The 23,006-nt window shown below is 44.6% G+C and overlaps 1 protein-coding gene across 3 annotated transcripts in view; it reads left to right on the top strand.

Annotated features, from left to right (window-relative positions):
- LOC115102074 (transmembrane and coiled-coil domains protein 1-like) overlaps nt 1-23,006 on the top strand; it is a 136,323-nt gene that overhangs the window by 39,396 nt on the left and 73,921 nt on the right. Inside the window, exons 2-3 of one of the 3 annotated variants that reach the window (XM_065005306.1) lie at nt 5,702-5,749; nt 8,089-8,402. In XM_065005306.1, coding sequence (XP_064861378.1) covers nt 5,743-5,749; nt 8,089-8,402 — 321 coding nt within the window. In that variant the 5' untranslated portion in view covers nt 5,702-5,742. Of the gene's footprint in view, nt 1-5,701; nt 5,750-8,088; nt 8,403-15,371; nt 15,956-23,006 lie in introns of those variants that run through there. The other 2 variants (XM_065005305.1, XM_065005307.1) reach the window with 2 other exon arrangements.

The raw sequence follows: 23,006 nt of genomic DNA on the forward strand, positions 1-23,006 counted from the left end.
GTTGTGAATGTGTCTGTGTGAAATGTATCTGTTGTGAATGTGTCAGTGTGGCTGTGTGAATGTGTCAGTGTGAATGTGTCAGTGTGAATGTGTCAGTGTGGCTGTTGTGAATGTGTCAGTGTATCTGTTGTGAATGTGTCAGTGTGGCTGTGTGAATGTGTCAGTGTATCTGTTGTGAATGTGTCAGTGTGGCTGTGTGAATGTGTCAGTGTATCTGTTGTGAATGTGTCAGTGTATCTGTTGTGAATGTGTCAGTGTGGCTGTGTGAATGTGTCAGTGTATCTGTTGTGAATGTGTCAGTGTATCTGTTGTGAATGTGTCAGTGTGGCTGTTGTGAATGTGTCAGTGAATGTGTCTGGCTGTGTGAATGTGTCAGTGTATCTGTTGTGAATGTGTCAGTGTATCTGTTGTGAATGTGTCAGTGTATCTGTTGTGAATGTGTCAGTGTGGCTGTGTGAATGTGTCAGTGTATCTGTTGTGAATGTGTCAGTGTGGCTGTTGTGAATGTGTCAGTGTCTGTGAATGTGTGTATCTGTTGTGAATGTGTCAGTGTATCTGTTGTGAATGTGTCAGTGTGGCTGTGTGAATGTGTCAATGTGTCAGTGTATCTGTTGTGAATGTGTCAGTGTGGCTGTGTGAATGTGTCAGTGTATCTGTTGTGAATGTGTCAGTGTATCTGTTGTGAATGTGTCAGTGTGGCTGTGTGAATGTGTCAGTGTATCTGTTGTGAATGTGTCAGTGTATCTGTTGTGAATGTGTCAGTGTATCTGGCTGTTGTGAATGTGTCAGTGTGGCTGTGTGAATGTGTCAATGTGTCAGTGTATCTGTTGTGAATGTGTCAGTGTGTCTGTGGCTGTGTGAATGTGTCAGTGTATCTGTTGTGAATGTGTCAGTGTGAATCTGTTGTGAATGTGTCAGTGTATCTGTTGTGAATGTGTCAGTGTGGCTGTGTGAATGTGTCAGTGTATCTGTTGTGAATGTGTCAGTGTGGCTGTGTGAATGTGTCAGTGTATCTGTGTGAATGTGTCAGTGTATCTGTGAATGTGTCAGTGTGGCTGTGTGAATGTGTCAGTGTATCTGTGTGAATGTGTCAGTGTATCTGTTGTGAATGTGTCAGTGTGGCTGTGTGAATGTGTCAGTGTGGCTGTTGTGAATGTGTCAGTGTGAATGTGTCAGTGTCTGTTGTGAATGTGTCAGTGTGGCTGTGTGTGAATGTGTCAGTGTATCTGTTGTGAATGTGTCAGTGTATCTGTTGTGAATGTGTCAGTGTGGCTGTGTGAATGTGTCAGTGTATCTGTGTGAATGTGTCAGTGTGGCTGTGTGAATGTGTCAGTGTGGCTGTGTGAATGTGTCAGTGTATCTGTTGTGAATGTGTCAGTGTATCTGTTGTGAATGTGTCAGTGTATCTGTTGTGAATGTGTCAGTGTGGCTGTGTGAATGTGTCAGTGTATCTGTGTGAATGTGTCAGTGTATCTGTTGTGAATGTGTCAGTGTATCTGTTGTGAATGTGTCAGTGTGGCTGTGTGAATGTGTCAGTGTATCTGTTGTGAATGTGTCAGTGTATCTGTTGTGAATGTGTCAGTGTGGCTGTGTGAATGTGTCAGTGTGGCTGTGTGAATGTGTCAGTGTATCTGTTGTGAATGTGTCAGTGTATCTGTTGTGAATGTGGCTGTGTGAATGTGTCAGTGTATCTGTTGTGAATGTGTCAGTGTGGCTGTGTGAATGTGTCAGTGTATCTGTTGTGAATGTGTCAGTGTGGCTGTGTGAATGTGTCAGTGTATCTGTTGTGAATGTGTCAGTGTATCTGTTGTGAATGTGTCAGTGTGGCTGTGTGAATGTGTCAGTGTATCTGTTGTGAATGTGTCAGTGTATCTGTTGTGAATGTGTCAGTGTATCTGTTGTGAATGTGTCAGTGTATCTGTTGTGAATGTGTCAGTGTATCTGTTGTGAATGTGTCAGTGTGGCTGTTGTGAATGTGTCAGTGTATCTGTTGTGAATGAATGTGGCTGTGTGAATGTGTGGCTGTGTGAATGTGTCAGTGTATCTGTTGTGAATGTGTCAGTGGCTGTGTGAATGTGTCAGTGTGGCTGTGTGAATGTGTCAGTGTGGCTGTGTGAATGTGTCAGTATCTGTTGTGAATGTGTCAGTGTATCTGTTGTGAATGTGTCAGTGTCTGTTGTGAATGTGTCAGTGTATCTGTTGTGAATGTGTCAGTGTGGCTGTGTGAATGTGTCAGTGTATCTGTTGTGAATGTGTCAGTGTGGCTGTGTGAATGTGTCAGTGTATCTGAATTGTGAATGTGTCTGTGTCATCTGTGTGAATGTCAGTGCTGTGTGAATGTGTCAGTGTGGCTGTGTGAATGTGTCAGTGTGGCTGTGTGAATGTGTCAGTGTGGCTGTGTGAATGTGTCAGTGTATCTGTTGAGAATGTGTCAGTGTATCTGTTGTGAATGTGTCAGTGTATCTGTTGTGAATGTGTCAGTGCATCTGTTGTGAATGTGTCAGTGTGGCTGTGTGAATGTGTCAGTGTATCTGTTGTGAATGTGTCAGTGTGGCTGTGTGAATGTGTCAGTGTATCTGTTGTGAATGTGTCAGTGTGGCTGTGTGAATGTGTCAGTGTGGCTGTGTGAATGTGCCAGTGTATCTGTTGTGAATGTGTCAGTGTTGCTGTGTGAATGTGTCAGTGTATCTGTTGTGAATGTGTCAGTGTATCTGTTGTGAATGTGTCAGTGTGGCTGTGTGAATGTGTCAGTGTATCTGTTGTGAATGTGTCAGTGTATCTGTAGTGAATGTGCCAGTGTATCTGTTGTGAATGTGTCAGTGTATCTGTTGTGAATGTGCCAGTGTATCTGTTGTGAATGTGTCAGTGTTGCTGTGTGAATGTGTCAGTGTATCTGTTGTGAATGTGTCAGTGTATCTGTTGTGAATGTGTCAGTGTGGCTGTTGTGAATGTGTCAGTGTATCTGTTGTGAATGTGTCAGTGTTGCTGTGTGAATGTGTCAGTGTGGCTGTGTGAATGTGTCAGTGTATCTGTTGTGAATGTGTCAGTGTATCTGTTGTGAATGTGTCAGTGTTGCTGTGTGAATGTGTCAGTGTGGCTGTGTGAATGTGTCTGTGTGGCTGTGTGAGTGTGTGAATGTGTCTGTGTGAATGTGTCAGTGTTGCTGTAGTGTGCTGCTCTCTCCTCTCTCTGGGCCCATTGTGAAACTGAACAGCTGACTGTGCTAACTGGCTTTGACGTGGGCCCAGACTTTCAATGCTGCATTTGTGTAGATTGCATTCTCTCTCTCTCTCTCTCTCTCTCTCTCTCTCTCTCTCTCTCTCTCTCTCTCTCTCTCTCTCTCTCTCTCTCTCTCTCTCTCTCTGTCTCTCTCTGTCTCTCTGTGTATGTGTGATACAGTAGACTCTTATGACTGTGCTGCTGGAATTTATACTGACCAAAAATATAAACTCAACATGTAAAGTGTTGGTGCCATGTTTCATGAACTGAAATGAAAGATTCCAGAAATGTTCCACACGCACAAAAAGCTTATTTCTCTCAATTTTTGACCACAAATTTGTTTATATCCCTGTTAGGTAGCATTTCTCCTTTTCCAAGATAATCCATCCACCTGACTGGTGTGGCATATCAAGAAGCTGATTAAACAGAATGATCATTACATAGGTGAACCTGGGGACAATAAACGGTGACTCTAAGATGTGCACAATACCATAGATTGACTGCAGGAATGTCCACCAGAGCTGTTGCCAGATAATTTAATTTTCATTTCTCTACCATAAGTCGCCTCCAACATCGTTTTAGAGAATTTGGCAGTACGTCCAACTGGCCTCACAACTTCAGACCACGGCAGCCCAGGACCTCCACATCCAGTTTCTTCATCTGCTGGATCGTCTGAGGGGGTGCCGAGGAGTATTTATATCTATAAAAAGCCCTTGGCTGGGCTCGGCTCCCTCTTGGCTGGGCTCGGCTCCCCCGTGGCTGGGCTCGGCTCCCCCTTGGCTGGGCTCGGCTCCCCCGTGGCTGGGCTCGGCTCCCCCTTGGCTGGGCTCGGCTCCCCCTTGGCTGGGCTCGGCTCCCCCGTGGCTGGGCTCGGCTCCCCCTTGGCTGGGCTCGGCTCCCCCGTGGCTGGGCTCGGCTCCCCCTTGGCTGGGCTCGGCTCCCCCTTGGCTGGGCTCGGCTCCCCCTTAGCTGGGCTTGGCTCCACAATGGCTCCGCCCTTGCTTGTGAAATCCATAGATTAGGGCCAAATTTATTTATTTGAATTGACTGATTTCCTTATATGAACTGTAACTCAGTACAATCATTGAAATTGTTGCATGTTGCGTTTATATTTTTGTTCAGTATAGTTTGCATGTTTAACAGTCACTCCCCAGAGCTCAGAATGTTCCTGACTTTGCCTTGTTTACCAAACCCTCAGTGCCAATAGTCACTGTGTTTGACAAGCTGCCTTCTCTTCACACCAGGGATGTGTGTCTAAGGCCATTACTGTCTCTCCTCAACCTCATAGGAATTCATGTGGGTCGGGTTTGTGTGGGTTGTTGCAGGTTAGGTCAATTTGTATAGTGAGCCTGTGTTGCTGTGGGTTGTTGCAGGTTAGGTCAATTTGTATAGTGAGCCTGTGTTGCTGTGGGTTGTTGCAGGTTAGGTCAATTTGTATAGTGAGCCTGTGTTGCTGTGGGTTGTTGCAGGTTAGGTCAATTTGTATAGTGAGCCTGTGTTGCTGTAGTGAGCCTTGTTGCAGGTTAGGTCAATTTGTATAGTGAGCCTGTGTTGCTGTGGGTTGTTGCAGGTTAGGTCAATTTGTATAGTGAGCCTGTGTTGCTGTGGGTTGTTGCAGGTTAGGTCAATTTGTATAGTGAGCCTGTGTTGCTGTGGGTTGTTGCAGGTTAGGTCAATTTGTATAGTGAGCCTGTGTTGCTGTGGGTTGTTGCAGGTTAGGTCAATTTGTATAGTGAGCCTGTGTTGCTGTGGGTTGTTGCAGGTTAGGTCAATTTGTATAGTGAGCCTGTGTTGCTGTGGGTTGTTGCAGGTTAGGTCAATTTGTATAGTGAGCCTGTGTTGCCAGGTTAGGTCAATTTGTATAGTGAGCCTGTGTTGCTGTGGGTTGTTGCAGGTTAGGTCAATTTGTATAGTGAGCCTGTGTTGCTGTGGGTTGTTGCAGGTTAGGTCAATTTGTATAGTGAGCCTGTGTTGCTGTGGGTTGTTGCAGGTTAGGTCAATTTGTATAGTGAGCCTGTGTTGCTGTGGGTTGTTGCAGGTTAGGTCAATTTGTATAGTGAGCCTGTGTTGCTGTGGGTTGTTGCAGGTTAGGTCAATTTGTATAGTGAGCCTGTGTTGCTGTGGGTTGTTGCAGGTTAGGTCAATTTGTATAGTGAGCCTGTGTTGCTGTGGGTTGTTGCAGGTTAGGTCAATTTGTATAGTGAGCCTGTGTTGCTGTGGGTTGTTGATTTTTTGAGGAAGTCATTCTCTCCAGACACCACTGTCACAGTAAGCAGAAGGATCTGTTTAGTGGCGCCAAATGACCTCCTAGAGAATCCACCAGCAGACACACATGGCACGCAGCACACAGCATACCCACACACACAATACTTGGGTGTTGTATTTGATTGTATATAGATTAAGTCGATGTTTATTAGTCTCTCTCCCTTTCTCTCTCTCGCTCTCTCTCTCTCTCTCTCACACAATCTCTCTCTCTCTACAGGTGATCTTGGACACTGAGTCAGGCTAGGCAGCTTTGGGCTCATGTTAGGTGGGTCTTTTCACTTATTTCTCTCTTTTGTTTCTTTCTCCTATCCCCATTTCCCTAACTAACCCATAGCCTGTTTGTGTTTGTGTGTGTCTGTGGTGTTAATAGAAGTTGCCCCCTATATCTGGCCCAGGGTCAAGTCGACGGGCAACTTCAAGCAGTGTCTGTTCTAAAACAACTTCCTGTGTACTTCCTTTTGTCCGTCCCTTATTTCCACCCACCTCATAACCCATTTCCTCTCTTTCTGTGGTAGACTACCGTAATTTCTGGACTATTAGGCGCACCTGAATATAAACCGCACCCACTGAATTATTTAAAAAATATGTATTTTGTACATAAATAAGCCGCACATGTCTATAAGCCACAGGTGCCTACCGGTGCATTGAAACAAATTAACTTTACACAGCCTTTAAACGAAACACGGCTTGTAACAAAAATAAATAGGCTTTAACGAAACACGGCTTGTAACAAAAATAAATAGGCTTTAACGAAACACGGCTTGTAACAAAAATAAATAGGCTTTAACGAAACACGGCTTGTAACAAAAATAAATAGGCTTTAACGAAACACGGCATTATGTGACGGTGCTCAGTTTTTTTGAAAGCGGGAAAAATCCATAAATTAGCCGCATCACTGTAAAAACCGGAAGGTTTTATTTATGAGGCCTGGGAATAAAGTAGCGGTTTATAGTCCGGAAATTACGGTACTAGACGAGCATGATCTTTGAGCTGATTGGCAGATGCATGCAACCTTATGGACTCCCATTGCTCGCCGCTGAACTTTGACCTCTCCTGTCCCACCCCATCCTGTCCTGTCTGACAGAGACAGAGAGTGAACCCTAAAACACACACCCTACTTTAAATTTAACTAGGCAAGTCAATTAAGAACAAATTCTTATTTACAATGATGGCCTACCGGGGAACAGTGGGTAAACTCCCTTGTTCAAGGGCAGAATGACAGATTTTTACCTTGTCAGCTCAGGGATTTGTTCCAGCAACCTTTCGGTTACTGGCCCAACGCTCTAACCACTAGGCTACCTGCTGCCCCAAATCTACCCTATTCAACTCTACTCTATCCTATCCTCCCCTAATTTACCCTACTATACTATACACAACTCTACCCTGCTCTACCCTAATCTACTCTACTCTACTCCACCCTACCCTACTCTACCCTAACCTACTCTACCCTACCCTACCCTACTATACTCTACTCTACTCTACTCTACCCTACCCTACCCTATTATACTCTATCCTACTCTACTCGACCCTACTATACTCTACTCCACCCTACCCTACTATACTCTACCCTGCTCTACCCTACTCTACACTACTCTACTCTACTCTACTCCACCCTATCCTACACTACTCTACCCTACTCTACTATAATCTACTCTACTCCACCTACTCTACTCTACCCTACTATACTCTACCCTACCCTACTCTACCCTACTCTACTCTACTCTACCCTACCCTACTATACTATACTATACTCTACCCTACCCTACTATACTCTACTCCACCTACTCTATTCTACTCTACCCTACTATACTCTACTCTACTCTACTCCACCCTACCCTACTATACTATACTCTACCCTACCCTACCCTACTATACTCTACCCCACTCTACCCTACTATACTCTACCCTACTCTACTCTACTCCACCTACTCTACTCTACCCTACTATACTCTACTCTACTATACTCTACCCTACCCTACCCTGCTCTACCCTACCCTACTATACTCTACCCTACTCTACTATACTCTACCCTACTCTACTCTACTATACTATACCATCCTCTACCCTACTATACTATTCTCTACACTACTCTACTCTACCCTACTATACTATGCTCTACCCTACTCTACCCGACTCTACTCAATCTAGTTAGAATGCTTAGCAAGACAAGAAGTTAATTACTGTACTCTCCTGTTCCAGTCCCACCTGTCGGACAAAGAGAGCGTAAACTATAACAACTCTCTATTCTGCTCATAAGTTACCAATCCCCCTATCTCCCAACCACTCTAGTCCAGACCACCCCCAATACAGACTCCCCTATACCAGCCCTATTCCCCTGTCTATGAGAGTGCTGCATCATCGTATGCAGTGAGGGGGTAGTGAGAGGCACCCAGGGGAGTCAGGGCATAGAGGAGGGGCGAAGGACTCAGGCCTCAGGAGCTGTTCCTCTCACTCAGACCACCACACCCTCTCCAAAATTACCTAGAATGCCCGGGAGAGCATTGGCGTCCTGGGCCAGGGTGTGAAGCAGCTGTTCCAGCAGCAACGCAGACTCGTTGTCCTGACTTTGACCCCCCCCCTCTGGTGTTCTCCTTGCTCCCCCAGCTGGTCAGGGTGCCGGCCCTGTGGGCACCATGAGGCGAGGGACCAGCCTGCAGAGCCGGCGCAGTAAGGGGACAGGGGGGAACGGGACAGGGGCCGGAGTAGGAGACCGGGACCCCTCTCTGAGAGGCAGCCCCCAGGCCCCCCAGCGCCGGCCTACCTATGATGCACAGCAGCATTCCGTCCGCCCGCGCTCCTCCTCCACCACTGACAACACCACACCAAGTAGCCCTTCCCTTGGTTACCACCCTGGATACTTGACGCCAGGCGACGTGGTGCTATCGTCAGGATACCAGTCCACGGAGGAGACAGAGAGGGTGAGTGATGTCAGCTGTCAATCATATGAGGGTCTTCTTTGGTCAGGGTTTATGGTCATGTTTTGTCTGGTAATGGATATGATACAGTCCTGTCGTACTCAGGTGGTCTGCATCATCCAACAGGCCTGCTCTTAAATATTGAGGAGAGCTTAAGCTCTGTGTTTCGAGTATGACACATTTTGTAGGTGTAATAATGTCCAGTAATGCTCCTGAGCAGAGGCAGTGTTAATCCAGGCTCAGGTCAGAGGTACATACACACACACACACACGCAAATACTTGCGCCTACTCAGATCAGTCAGAAACAGGTATTCCTGAGTCCCGGCTACCCAAAGACTGTATTGGCACCCTTGATGGCCAAAGATCTCTATTTTCAAGTCCTCCAACAAATGTAAACACCTGGAGTTTGCTAAAGGGTATTGGCACTTGGATTGGAACCGTTGCTATGGTCAGATGACATGAAAATAGAGCTCTTTGGCCACGCACACCAGTGGTGGGATTTGTGTCAGAAGAAAGATGTAAATGCAGAAAGAACCCCATACCTACTGTAAAATAGGTTAGTGGATCTTTGATTTAATGGGCCTATTTTGATTGATTGGTCCTGGGGTCCTTGTTAACGTCAACTGCATCATGAACTTTACCAAGTACCAGGACATTTTAGCCAAAAACCTGGTTACCTCTGCCAGGAGGCTGACACTTGGCTGCAAGTGGATCTTCCAGCAAGACAATAACCCCAAGCACACATTCAAATTCCCAAAGAAATCAACATTTTGCAATGGCCATCTCAGTCTCCGGACTTGAACCCCATTGAAAACCTGTGGTTTAAATTGAAGAGAGCAGTCCATAAGAGCAGACGGAGGATATCAAGGACCTGGAAAGATTCTATATGGAGGAATGGTCTAAGATCCTCCTAATGTGTTCTTCAATCTCATAAAACATTTTAGACAAAGGCTCAGTGCCATGATCCTCGCAAGCTGAGCTATTGAAAGGTATTGAAAGGTATTGAAAACAGAGGTGCCAATAGTTTTGACCCATATCTTTTTGAGAAAATAAATGATTACTTGTTAAAGAAAATCTGTTTCTCTGACTAATTTGTATAAGTATAAAACAATATAATTTTCCCCCCGAAAAAATCATCCAATCTATCTCAGTATTGGTATTATTTATTGTATGCCGTCTTTTTTGCTCATCTTCATCAAGAGTGCAGATCATTTCAGATATGACTCTACATCTGGAGCGACCCATCTGCTTGATATACGTTATCCTAGCAAGAAAGCCAAACACCCCTCTCAGGATGTTTGAGAATGGTATGTTCAACTGTAATTGTTGTCATGTAGTCAATAGAAGCCGTCTCTTAGATCGGACCAATTTTCTGCACAGGGCTGCCTCAGATTCTGTCATTTTTAACATGATATGAGACGTGTGATGATGAATTATCCCTCGGAGGAAGAACTAGTGCTGAATGTTCTAGAAACTCTGTCCATCACCATAATGTATCAAGGAGAGCTCCTGGTGTTGTAGGAGCACTGAGAATGAATGAGCATGTCTGTCATTCTGTGGGAATAGGAAATGCTTGGCATGCTACGCAAGATGTGTGTGTGTTGTCCTCCTTTTCAGTATGTCTGTATGTTCTCTGAGAGAGGGGATGCTAGTCCATCTGTGGTAAGAGATGCATTGAGATGTGGTGGATATCTGTACCAGACACTGCTATCACCACACACACACACACACACACACACACACACACACACACACACACACACACACACACACACAGCCTGGGGGACAGACGGTGTGTAAGAATTGGCCTCTTGTGTCTGAAAGGACAGAGCTCTGTAACAAAGGAAGGCTGACAAAGAGGAAGTGCATACAGTATTCTCTTGCTTATCTAGCATGCTATGTTCTTTTTATACCCTCTGGTAAAGTAGTCTCTCTTATTTTTTATTTAACCTTTATTTCACTAGGCAAGTCAGTTAATAACAAATTATTATTTACAATTTCCTGGCCTACACCGGCCAAACCCGGACAATGCTGGGCCAATTGTGCACCACCCTATGGGACTCCCAATCACGGCCGGTTGTGATACAGCCTTGATTCAAACCTGGATGTCTGTAGTGACGCCTCTAGCACTGAGATGCAGTGCAGACTACTGCGCCAGGTGATAACTGTGCCCATTTGTGTTCACGTAACTTTATCCAACAGCTGCCTTTAGTTGGGGTACCATGCCAGAATATTTTGTCATTCAACAACACTACGTATTGTTGCCAAGACAATACAGACACTTTGACTAAAATAGATACAGACTGGCACCGGTAGGAGAATATCGATTTTCAGCCTTGCTCTTCTCTTGGTCAGATGACAGTGGTTTAGTATGAAGATATGCAGAAACTGCTTCTCCAATAGAAATCTCTGGTCACACTTGTAGGCGATGTCATGGCAATAGTTGGCTAGCTAAACTCAGGCGTAGAAACACGTCACCAGGTCCAACGGTCGTCTTGCACCTAACTGCACATGCGCAGACCATCAAATCAAAGGCACTCCTTCGATATAAAGCAGTTTTTTACGATTGCTTACACACTAAAATTGAACTTTTCCCACAATTAGCAAAACCTTACACTCAAGGAGCAAAACACAAGGCTAGATTTGCACAACTGTACACACATTGTCAGCTTCACACTATTTGCAAAACATTACACACAGTGATTTGCAAAACACTAAACACACTTGTATACATCAGACACAGGAGTATATCATGATGTCACTTCCTTGCAATTCCAAAGCACTGACTGTCAAATTACCACACCATGTGCACAAATACATGACTGCTAAATTGTAGACACACCAATCAGGTTTAAGCACTATACAAATGCAGCAGGTAGGTTCACCTGCCTTCAACCAAAATGGAAGGAGTCTGAAGAAGAGTAAGGGTGAGAGGAGGCGTACACAGAGGAGGAGAAGGAGGTAGAGGAAGAGGCAGAGGCCGAGCCAGAGGTCGAGGAAGACCTGAAGCAGGAGGAGAACGTGCACAAAGAAGAAGAGGACCAAACTTATCAAATGACACTCGTGCAACACTAGTGGACCATGTTGTGAACCACGGATTGATGCTGAGGGAGGCTGGACTGAGAGTTCAGACAAATCTTAGCATAAGGACTTTTCGACAGGAAAACAGGTAGAAGATCTGTCTACAGTTAGTCATCAGCCGCTTACTGTCTGCACCATATCAGCACTTGTGATACCCCTTCCTGTGACATTGTACAGTAAGTTACATGTATTATTCTCTACATAGGATTGAGGGTCGGGAACAACAAGGAGGAAGGGGGCCCATATTCACGCAAGAACAAGAGAGCGATAATAAACATGGTTTTGGCCAATAATGCTATCAGGCTCGGAGAACTACAAGACAACATTATCGGTGACCATGCCATTTTCAATAATGTCCATCAGGTCTCTCAGTCAACACTGGCACGCATCCTGAAAAGACATCAGGTTCAAATGAAACAACTTTATCGAGTGCCTTTTGAGCGGAATCAGAGAGGGTCAAACGGCTGCGGCACGAGTATGTGGAGGTTTGTATTGTTCACTTTAGCACTGTGGTGTTGCATACTGCACACATGACTTCTTTACATTGACTGTATACTAGTTCTATCCTGAACTACACAATCTTGTCTTTCACTGTATTTCAGGGAGTTTTGCAGATGGATGCTGAGGAAATCCTGCATGAATTCATACATATTGATGAGGCAGGGTTCAACCTCACAAAAGCAAGAAGGAGAGGCAGAAATATCATTGGCCACAGGGCTTTAATCAATGTCCCAGGGCAACGTGGGGGTAACATCACTCTCTGCGCTGCCATTTCACAGCATGGGGTTGTCCTCCGTCATGCCAAAATGGGCCCTTACAACACACCTCACATTCTCAAATTTTTGGACCGATTCCACCACATCGTCACAGCAGGTAATGAAATGCACCAGATGCATAACACGGTCATCTGGGACAATGTGTCATTCCACCGCTCTGCTTTGGTCCAGAACTGGTTTCAACACCATCCACAGTTGACAGTACTATACCTTCCACCATACTCTGTTTCTAAACCCTGTCGAAGAGTTGTTCTCTGCATGGCGGAGGAAGGTTTACGATCTCCAGCCCCAAGCTCAGGTACCCCTCATTCAGGCCAGGAAGGTTTACGATCTCCAGCCCCAGGCTCAGGTACCCCTCATTCAGGCCAGGAAGGTTTACGATCTCCAGCCCCAGGCTCAGGTACCCCTCATTCAGGCCAGGAAGGTTTACGATCTCCAGCCCCGGGCTCAGGTACCCCTCATTCAGGCCAGGAAGGTTTACGATCTCCAGCCCCAGGCTCAGGTACCCCTCATTCAGGCCAGGAAGGTTTACGATCTCCAGCCCCAGGCTCAGGTACCCCTCATTCAGGCCAGGAAGGTTTACGATCTCCAGCCCCGGGCTCAGGTACCCCTCATTCAGGCCAGGAAGGTTTACGATCTCCTGCCACAGCCCCAGGCTCCCCTCATTCAGGCCAGGAAGGTTTACGATCTCCAGCCCCAGGCTCAGGTACCGCTCATTCAGGCCAGGAAGGTTTACGATCTCCAGCCCCAGGCTCAGGTACCCCTCATTCAGGCCAGGAAGGTTTACGATCTCCAGCCCCAGGCTCAGGTACCGCTCATTCAGGCCAGGAAGGTTTACGATCTCCAGCCCCAGGCTCCCCTCATTCAGGCCAGGAAGGTTTATGATCTCCAGCCCCAGGCTCAGGTACCCCTCATTCAGGCCAGGAAGGTTTACGATCTCCAGCCCCAGGCTCAGGTACCCCTCATTCAGGCCATGGAGGACGCTTGTGACCAAGTCGACGCCGCAGCAGTGCAAGGATGGATTCGACATTCAAGACGGTTCTTCCAGCGTTGTCTTGCTAATGACGATATTGCTTGTGATGTTGATGAAATTCTCTGGCCAGATCCAGCTAGGCGACGAGATAATGTATAGTATGTTTACTGTAGTATTTTCTGTACAATATTTCATTTTTTTTTCAGATTATTTTTGGTTTGTTATTTACTGTAATTGTAACGTGTACTAGATACAGTATTTTACGTTTGTCTGTTTGCTGAGCTAACAGTGTTATGCACACTACTGTAGTAGCATGAAAACTGGGACATGTTTTGTTGTGATTCTCCATGTTGACATGTTGTCTGATTTGGGTATATGGAGAGAAATAAATTATATTTTCCTCAGTCTGCAGCATTGGTCTTGTGTAGTGTTTGTATAATACACTTTCTCGGTGTACTTCATTTATAGTACTGTAATCACTGACAATTAGACTCGCTAAAAGTGTTTTAGGTTAGCAACAGCAGTGTTTTAGGTTAGCAACAGCAGTGTTTTAGGTTAGCAACAGCAGTGTTTTAGGTTAGCAACAGCAGTGTTTTAGGTTAGCAACAGCAGTGTTTTAGGTTAGCAACAGCAGTGTTTTAGGTTAGCAACAGCAGTGTTTTAGGTTAGCAACAGCAGTGTTTAACTGGTTCAATAAAATATTATTTTTATGAAGTCGTGTATAGTTTTGACAAAAGTGTTCCACTTTGCAAATGATCTGTTGTGCTACTTTGGTGTAGGGTTGTGCTAATTGTGTGTCGTGTTTTGACAGACCGGGCCCTGTTTTCAAAATTGTGCTTAAACAATTGAAAAAAAGACAATTGGTTCGACTCTAGGTTGTGCCTTTAGATATGGAGAAATCTAACAACTAAGGAATATTCATTCGCTTTTCTCATTGAATTCTTAAACAGCAAACCCCGGTCTGGTCTGCCGAGTCTGCTTCACAAACGTTCCCGGAAGTCTCGCAATGTTGGGCTTCTGGGTTAGGAACTCTGTGGTATAGCAATACTAGTATGTGAGTGGCTGCTGTTTGTCCCGACTTCCACCAGATGGCGGTGTCATATCAGCTAATGGCTGTCGTCTGATGTACGGTGTTTGTGTGCGTGTGACTGGTCAGGGCTAGGTCATCCTGAGTTCCTGTCTGGAGGTTCTGAGCTGAAGCCCGCTGTTTTCACTGTCGTGTCAATTCATCTCTGTGTTGAATAAGCTGCTATGTATGGTCCTTTTAATAGAGACAATAACATTTTAATCTCAAAGACCATTACCCGGCAGACTAGCAATTATCTTGTGCGTTAGTGATACTGTATTGCCCTCTGTAATAGAGAGGCCACTATTGAGTAATAAATCACTATTTCTGGCTAATATCCAGCCAACCTGTGTGTTACAGTAGAGCAGGCTGGTTAGATTCCTAGACGCCTAGCTGTGTGTCATTACTGCTGAAATAGAAAGATCATTAGTCTCTCTCTCCACTGCTCAATATGCATGTGTTAGTCTTCTGGTAAATCACACACACACACACACACACAGAGCTGTGTCTCAACCAATGAAGCAATGTCATTCAGGTCATCTGAGCGGTTGTCGTGGCAACCCTCAGGCTCACTGTGTCTGTACACCCTACTGCAGTTTCCATGGAAATGGCGAGGATGACCTTGGCAGAGTGTGCCCCCCCTGTGGTGGGAATAGGTCAGAGGTTATGCCCCCCTGTTGGGTGTTGGGTGGTGGCCCAGACAGGTTGGTCCTGTTGAGCATATTTGAATAAGCCTGAGCAGTGAAGTTTGTGTGTGTGTGCTTGAGATTTCACACTGCACACAATGGATCTGATAGAACCACACCCTACCCAATACTACTTCTCTCATTCTCTCTATGACCCACCATCTTTCTTCTGCCTTAACTCCCCTCTTCTCTTTCATTTTCTGTCTCATATTCCAAACCTCTCTTTCTCACTCTCTCCCTCCCTCTTTCTTTCCCCCTCCCACTTTCATAGTCCTAGGAGATGGGTGGTACAGACAGACAGTCAGCCAGCACCTCCCCCTCCCCTTGTCCCGCAACCTTGCCTTGTCCTACAATAAATGTGACAGAGCTGAAGACAGAGAGTGTGTGTCTGTTTGCTCATCAGACTTTGTATGTGTGTGTTTTCTCTTAAGACTCTGTGTGTGTGTGCAAAAATAGTTTTATTCCTATTTCTGTCTGCTCTGTAAATCCCACTTTGTGTGTGTGTGCGTTTAACTCTGTGCTGTCAGCCATGAGGTGTGTGTGTGTGTGTGTAGAGAGGGAGAGCTTGAGAGATGGAAACCATGCTGAGTGTGAGTAGAGGGCAGCACAGCTGAGCACTCTTTATCTCTGTCTATTCTCCCTGCCTCCCCTTCTCTCCCTCCTCACCTCCCTCTCGCTTTCTTTTCTCTCTTCACTTGTGTTTGCGGACTAGATGAACCAACATGGATTAGAGCAGTTTGGAACAGAGAGAATTGTGTTTTTCTGTGTGTATTCACGTACATATACTGTATCTTTGTGCGTGGAATAGATTGCAGCCTGTGGGTCTGTGTGTGTGAGTGTACTGGCTCTGGATGTGTGTGTTACTCTTGGGAAGAATTCAGTGTGTGTGGAGTGGAGTGGACAGAGTGGATCGTCAGTCTCTCCGTCAGTCAGGATGGTGCAGAGGTTCAGTTTACGCAGACAATACTCCAAGGTAAGACTGCTAACAGACTCCCACTCAGCTGTATAGTGACCCACTGAGCTAAACATAATACAGTACATTGACTTCATATTAGTCTGATCATTGGGGACCTGTGACATACTTCTAGTACCGGCTATCTGTGACGTTATGGAAAAGTTGTCTCGCTCTGAGTCAATACTGTATTTCATGTGTCATGTAAAATCAAGTATTTTTCTCTATGATTCTTGATATCAAGTGTTAGGATATTTCAAGTGCATACTTTAAAAAGGTATGTACATCTGGTGTTGCTGAATGTCTCTCTTTTTTCCATTCTAGTTCCATCTGTCTCGGTTAATCTGTCAAATATTTTCTGACTCCTATCACTGTGTTGATGCTCCCTCCTTTTCTCTTTCTGTCTCTCTGTCTCTGTCTCTCTCTGTCTCTCTCTCTCTCTCTCTCTCTCTCTCTCTCTTTTCTCTTTCTCTCTCTCTCTCTCTCTCTCTCTCTCTTTCTCTCTCTCCATCTCTGATCCTTGGTATTTGTGGTGTTGTGTCAGGTGTCTATGATCCTGCTACTGTATTTTTGTCTGGCAGGCGACCACCTCTGTCTACACCTGTTCTACATGCTATCCACTTACACCACCGTACACTACAGTACATTACCGTACACTACAGTACACTACTGTACACTACCGCACACTACACTACAGTACATTACCATACACTACAGTATATTACCGTACACTACACTACCGTACATTACCATACATTATCGTACACTACAGTACTCTACACTACAGTACATTACCATACACTACAGTATATTACCGTACACTACACTACCGTACATTACCATACATTATCGTACACTACAGTACTCTACACTACAGTACATTACCATACACTACAGTATATTACCGTACACTACACTACCGTACATTACCATACATTATCATACACTACAGTACACTTCCTTATAGTACAGTACATTACCGTACATTACACTACCGTACACTACAGCAAATTGCCATACAGTACACCACAGTACACTACAGTACACTACCGTACACTACACTACCATACACTACTATACACTGCAGTACATTACAGTACACTACCGTACACTACCGTGCACTACAGTACACTACACTACCATACACTACCGTACACTACAGTACATTACCGTACAGTACAGTACACTACTGTACACTACCACACACTACACTACTGTACATTACCATACACTACAGTATATTACCGTACACTACCGTACATTACCATACATTATCGTACACTACAGTACTCTACACTACAGTACACTTCCTTACCGTACACTACAGTACATTACCGTACAGTACATTACACTACCGTACACTACAGCACATTGCCATACAGTACACTACAGTACACTACCGTACACTACACTACCGTACACTACAGTACACTACCGTACACTACAGTACATTACCGTACACTACCGTACACTACCGTGCACTACAGTACATTACCGTACACTACCGTGCACTACAGTACATTACCGTACAGTACACTACCGTACACTACCGTGCACTACAGTACACTACAGTACACTACCGTACACTACAGTACATAACCGTACACTACCGTATACTACCGTACACTACCGTGCACTACAGTACAGTCGTAAACACTTTGTACAAGACTCCATAGAGTAGAGTTTGACTTTCTACAGAATATGACTGTATGTCAGTGGAGGAAGAGCAGTTATGTAGAGTGTTTTTGGTGTGTTTAGCACAACTTCATTAGGTAAAGAAGAATGGAACACGATTGTACTCTAGTGAAGTATGACTTATGGACTGATATCACTATAAAGTGACATGTTGACTCCAATGCTTCCCACAGTTGTGTCAAGTTGGCTGAATGTCCTGGGTGGTGGACCATTCTTGATACACAAGGGAAACTTTTGAGCTTGAAAAACCCAGCAGCGTTGCAGTTCTTGACACACTCAAACCGGTGCGCCTGGCACCTACTACCATAACCCGTTCAAAGGCACTTAAATCTTTTGTCTTTCCATTGACCCTCTTAATGGCACACGTACAAAAATCATGCCTCAATTGTCTCAAGGCTGAAAAATCATTATTTGGTGACATCAATAAGGGATCATAGCTTTCACCTGGGTGATTCTCATGAAACCAGTTTTAAACATGTCTGTAGCAAATTGAGTTACACAACTGTGATGCATATGTCAACTATCATTCTGAGGGCTAAGGAAACACGTCTTATTTCAAATTCATTTGACATTTTTGCCAGAATTTTGTACATTTTCACCCAAAAGTCTCATTACTGAAATGCGTCCGGATTAAATTTTATAAAATTGTACTTTAGAAAAACCTAAGTTATTTGAATAAATAATGTGTTGTTGTAGTTTGTCCAAATATTATAAAAATGGTATACCAGTTGAATTTGACATTAAACTATAATATTTATTATGTACAAACACACAGTGTCTGTGAACATGCGTCTCATTACCATAACACTTTTTCAAGTTCCTGTAAAAACTCAAATCAGTTTTCACATGAAGTTTTATTCACCCATGATGCATCACCTAGTGGACTAGTAGATGTTAATTTATTTGCTTATATGCCTTCAGAATGAGGTTCTTATTCTTCTTATTCGCCACCTTTACCCCACTTGGCCTTCTCATTTCCGTAACGTCTAAAAAGCTAAAATTGGGAAAAAGTCAGATTTTAATTTTATTATAATTTTATAGTTTCATTTGAAATATTTTTACTTTCAGTGTTGTGTTTAACTCAGGCCTTTTCATTGGGGGAGCAATGTTAAAAAAATATTAGATTGATTTGTTTATACATTTTTTTGGACTGTTAAGGTAAATGAGAATTTTGTGGAAATGGTCGTAAAATGCTAAAAACAATAATAATTATGAAGTAGAGATCCTAATCTCAGTGATATAAGAGGACAGTTCATGAAAAATGAGACTTGAAAATGTTTGGGTCAAATGGCAGTTTCGTGAGAATGACCCACCTGAATTCACCTGGTCATTCTATGTCATGGAAAAAGCAGGTGTTCCCTAATGTTTTGTACACTCAGTATATATTAATGCACATTTAGTGTTTAGTCCGCTGCCCTCCACGTGTCCTGCATGTTGTTTATCTTATCCTCTGTCTTAAAGTGCCGTAATGCAGGACAACGCTTGATTAAGTGAAGTTAAAGGTATGACTGTTGTACAATATGTACTGGGTAGGTAGTGTGTTGCTGGTGTGTTGTATAGTGTGTACTGGGTAGGTAGTGTGTTGCTGTTGTGTTGTATAGTGTGTACTGGGTAAGCAGTGTGTTGCTGGTGTGTTACAGACTGTAATCTTGGCTGCTCTAGTGTGTTGAGTGCTAGTATTAGCTGTGTTAATAGCCATCTGTAATTTGGCTGGTGCCTGTGAGAGTCATTACAAGGTGTCCACTACTGATTAACTGATTGATGATTCTCTATATCCTGGCATTCTCTAGCTGTGTGTGCAGTCACACACACACATGCACACGTTAATAATGCCAGACCCAGGCTGTGATCCCACTCTCTGAGGGTGTCTGAGAGAGAGTTGGGAAATGCAGAAAACACATTTCCAATTCACACATGCGTGACATGTACATGTGTGAAATAGGACAAATATAAGCCCCCACACACACATTGTCTAGCAGAATGGCCTGCATGCGGCTGAGGATTCCAGTTTGATGGAGTGGAGGGGTCTGGTCTTCTCTCTCACTTGAGCTGCTTGGGGAGAGAGGGATGGGTAGGGGTAGTGAGATGGAGGGAAGGGGAGGAGGGAAAGAGTGATGGGTAGGGGTAGTGAGATGGAGGGAAGGTGAGGAGGGAAAGAGGGATGGCTAGGGGTAGTGAGATGGAGGGAAAGAGGGATGGGGAGGGGTAGTGAGATGGAGGGAAGGGGAGGAGGAAAGAGGGATGGGGAGGGGTAGTGAGATGGAGGGAAGGGGAGGAGGGAGAGAGGGAGGGGTAGTGAGATGGAGGGAGGGTGAGGAGGGAAAGAGGGATGGGGAGGGGTAGTGAGATGGAGGGAAGGTGAGGAGGGAGAGAGAGATGGGGAGGGGTAGTGAGATGGAGGGAAAGAGGGATGGAGAGGGGTAGTGAGATGGAGGGAAGGTGAGGAGGGAGAGAGGGATGGGGAGGGGTGGTGAGATGGAGGGAAGGGGAGGAGGGAAAGAGGGATGGGGAGGAGTAGTGAGATGGAGGGAAGGTGAGGAGGGAAAGAGGGATGGGGAGGGGTAGTGAGATGGAGGGAATGGGAGGAGGGAGAAGGTGTGTTAGGGAAGAGCGTTTTTTCAGGTTTGTAAGGAAAAATGGGTCGCTTTGGGAGGAGTCTATGTATTATTGAGTGGAGATGAAAAGGCAGTCATACCTCGAGGGTAGATCCTCCCTCTGTGTGTGTGTGTGTGTGTTAGAGTCTGGTGGGGGGGTAAAACCTCCTCAGGCCGTTTCTGCAGACGTCTGCTCATCTCGCCCCTCAGAGAGAGCAGGATTATGGGAAATATTATTGGAGGGGTTAGGAACCCAACCCTCCGTCCTCTCCCACCCCTTTAGACCACCTGTCCACCTGCTACTCTATCCTCAACCACTGGGTTATTCTACTCTGTTATTTATCATTAACCACAGTTTATAAAGTAGTCATACCGTATTTTAAAAAATCACAACAGCTGTAATGGAAACAAGACGTTTCGGTAAATTTTAATAAATGCCAACAGATAGTTTGTATGTTGGTAATTTTGTGTCTGTAAAGATAATTACGCGACAAATGCGGGTGGAAACTCTTTTATGCTCAAGTATTGATATAATAACCATCATATCGAAGTGAACTTGGAGTCACGCGATGATATGGTGTGTGGTCCTCCCACTACGATTTGGGAAACCATGCAGTTTATTAAACTACAGATTAAATAAGTTATGATGAACTTCACAGGGTGGTGAAAGTGCACGGTGATGAGCTTGATGCTCCTTTCCAATAAACATATACTAATTCTGGTGACATGATGGTCGATGTTTGACTGCCGTTTCACAACTAAGAATATTCTCGCTCTTAAATCAATAATAATCTCATGTAGACTAGCCTTCCCGCACTGTATTTGATAGCTGTTGGCTAGACCAGATGTGCCAAGACCAGATAAGCACATTTGCTATTTAATGTACGTTTTTGTGACAAAACAATTAGTAGAGTTGAAAATACGATGGAAACATTGAAATGTAGACTTTTATTCGGAACATGAAAACGAAAGCCAAACAGTACATTTTGTGTGCACTACAGTATGTCATCACGCTCGGATTTGTATCCACAACCAGTCAGTTTGGTGGAAACAACACTGGTGGGAAAATATGCAGATTTTCTTTATGCAGATTTTAGAATATTTGCATGAAAATCTGCTGCCAATTGGATGAAACCTTAGCTATTGTCTCTGTGAGAACATATACTAGAATAGGCATACATAAATGTATGCAGTATTATTTAAAATAGCAGCTTTAGTACCATTCAATCATGTCCAGGAGTAATAAACACCTCGTATCTAGGAGTAATAAACACCTCGGATCTAGGAGTAATAAACACCTCATATCTAGGAGTAAGAAACACCTCGTATCCAGGAGTAATAAACAACTCGTATCTAGGAGTAAGAAACACCTCGTATCCAGGAGTAATAAACAACTCGTATCTAGGAGTAATAAACACCTCGTATCTAGGAGTAATAAACACCTCGTATCTAGGAGTAATAAACACCTCGTATCTAGGAGTAATAAACACCTCGTATCTAGGAGTAATAAACACCTCGTATCTAGGAGTAATAAACACCTCGTATCTAGGAGTAATAAACACCTTGTATCTAGGAGTAATAAGGTCCAGCTATAATCTACTTCAGCTCATCCCAACTGCACACACACACAGCCACTGCCCTCTTTCTAAAAGCCTGTAGATGCTGGTTACATAAACAACAGTTTGTTCTCTCTGCTTACCTACATTATTATTCAAAAGAGAGAACCTGATGTCCATAACTACAGGCCTCCTGGTCCGGTGCTTCGTCATGTTTAGGATGGATGTTTGGAACTGGTCATGGAGAGCCACAGTGTGCACAGGCTTCTGTTCTAGCCGAGTTCTAAAACACCTGATTCAGCTAAGCAATGTACTACATGTATAGCACCACGCACATGCTATACACTTACATGTATAGCACCACGCACACTCCACACCCAGTCCTGCTGCTCTGGAGGACCAGGAGTGAACAACAGTGCCCTTCAGTGCTACTGGCATTGTTTACCTTATCTAGTGTTTATGAAAGGCAAACACACACACACACACGCACGCACACACTCATCAAACATCAGTTCCGATTGAATTTCAGCAGAGACAGTGTAACGGTTCTCTTGAGGTGAAGGAGAGTCGGACCAAAATGCAGCGTGTAGATTGATCACTGTCAGTGCCCCACACTGCATTATTTGTAATAAGCAATGGTTAGTTGACGTTACACCTTCCTCTCCAAGCCACAGTGTTTACAGTTAAAGGGATATGAGTTCTGTAGTGTAGGGCTGATCATACAGTAGGCCATGTGGTTTTGTGGTTTGTTGGTTTTGCTGAGCCAAGATTCTTCTCATCAGAAAAAGTAAGCTACATGTTGTCCTTATCTGGGTTCTAGCCTGCTCTGCTGCATCCCTCTTTTCCTCTCCCCTTCATCTCAGGCATTTTCTTTACTTCCTCTCTTCTCTCCCCTCTTCTGCCCTCTTCTCCTTCCCTTGTCCTCTCTTCTCTCCCCTCTTCTGCCCTCTTCTCCTTCCCTTGTTCTCTCTTCTTCTCTGCCCCCTCCTTCTTGCTCCTGCCCTCTTCTCCTTCCCTTCTCTCTTCTTCCCTCTCCTTCCCTTGTTCTCTCTTCTCTCCCCTCTTCTGCCCTCTTCTCCTTCCCTTGTCCTCTCTTCTCTCCCCTCTTCTGCCCTCTTCTCCTTCCCTTGTTCTCTCTTCTCTCCCCTCTTCTGCCCTCTTCTCCTTCCCTTGTTCTCTCTTCTCTCCCTCTTCTGCCCTCTTCTCCTTCCCTTTCTCCTTTCTCCC

This window comes from Oncorhynchus nerka, linkage group LG20 (genome assembly GCF_034236695.1).
Source record: "Oncorhynchus nerka isolate Pitt River linkage group LG20, Oner_Uvic_2.0, whole genome shotgun sequence".
Taxonomy (NCBI): domain Eukaryota; kingdom Metazoa; phylum Chordata; class Actinopteri; order Salmoniformes; family Salmonidae; genus Oncorhynchus; species Oncorhynchus nerka.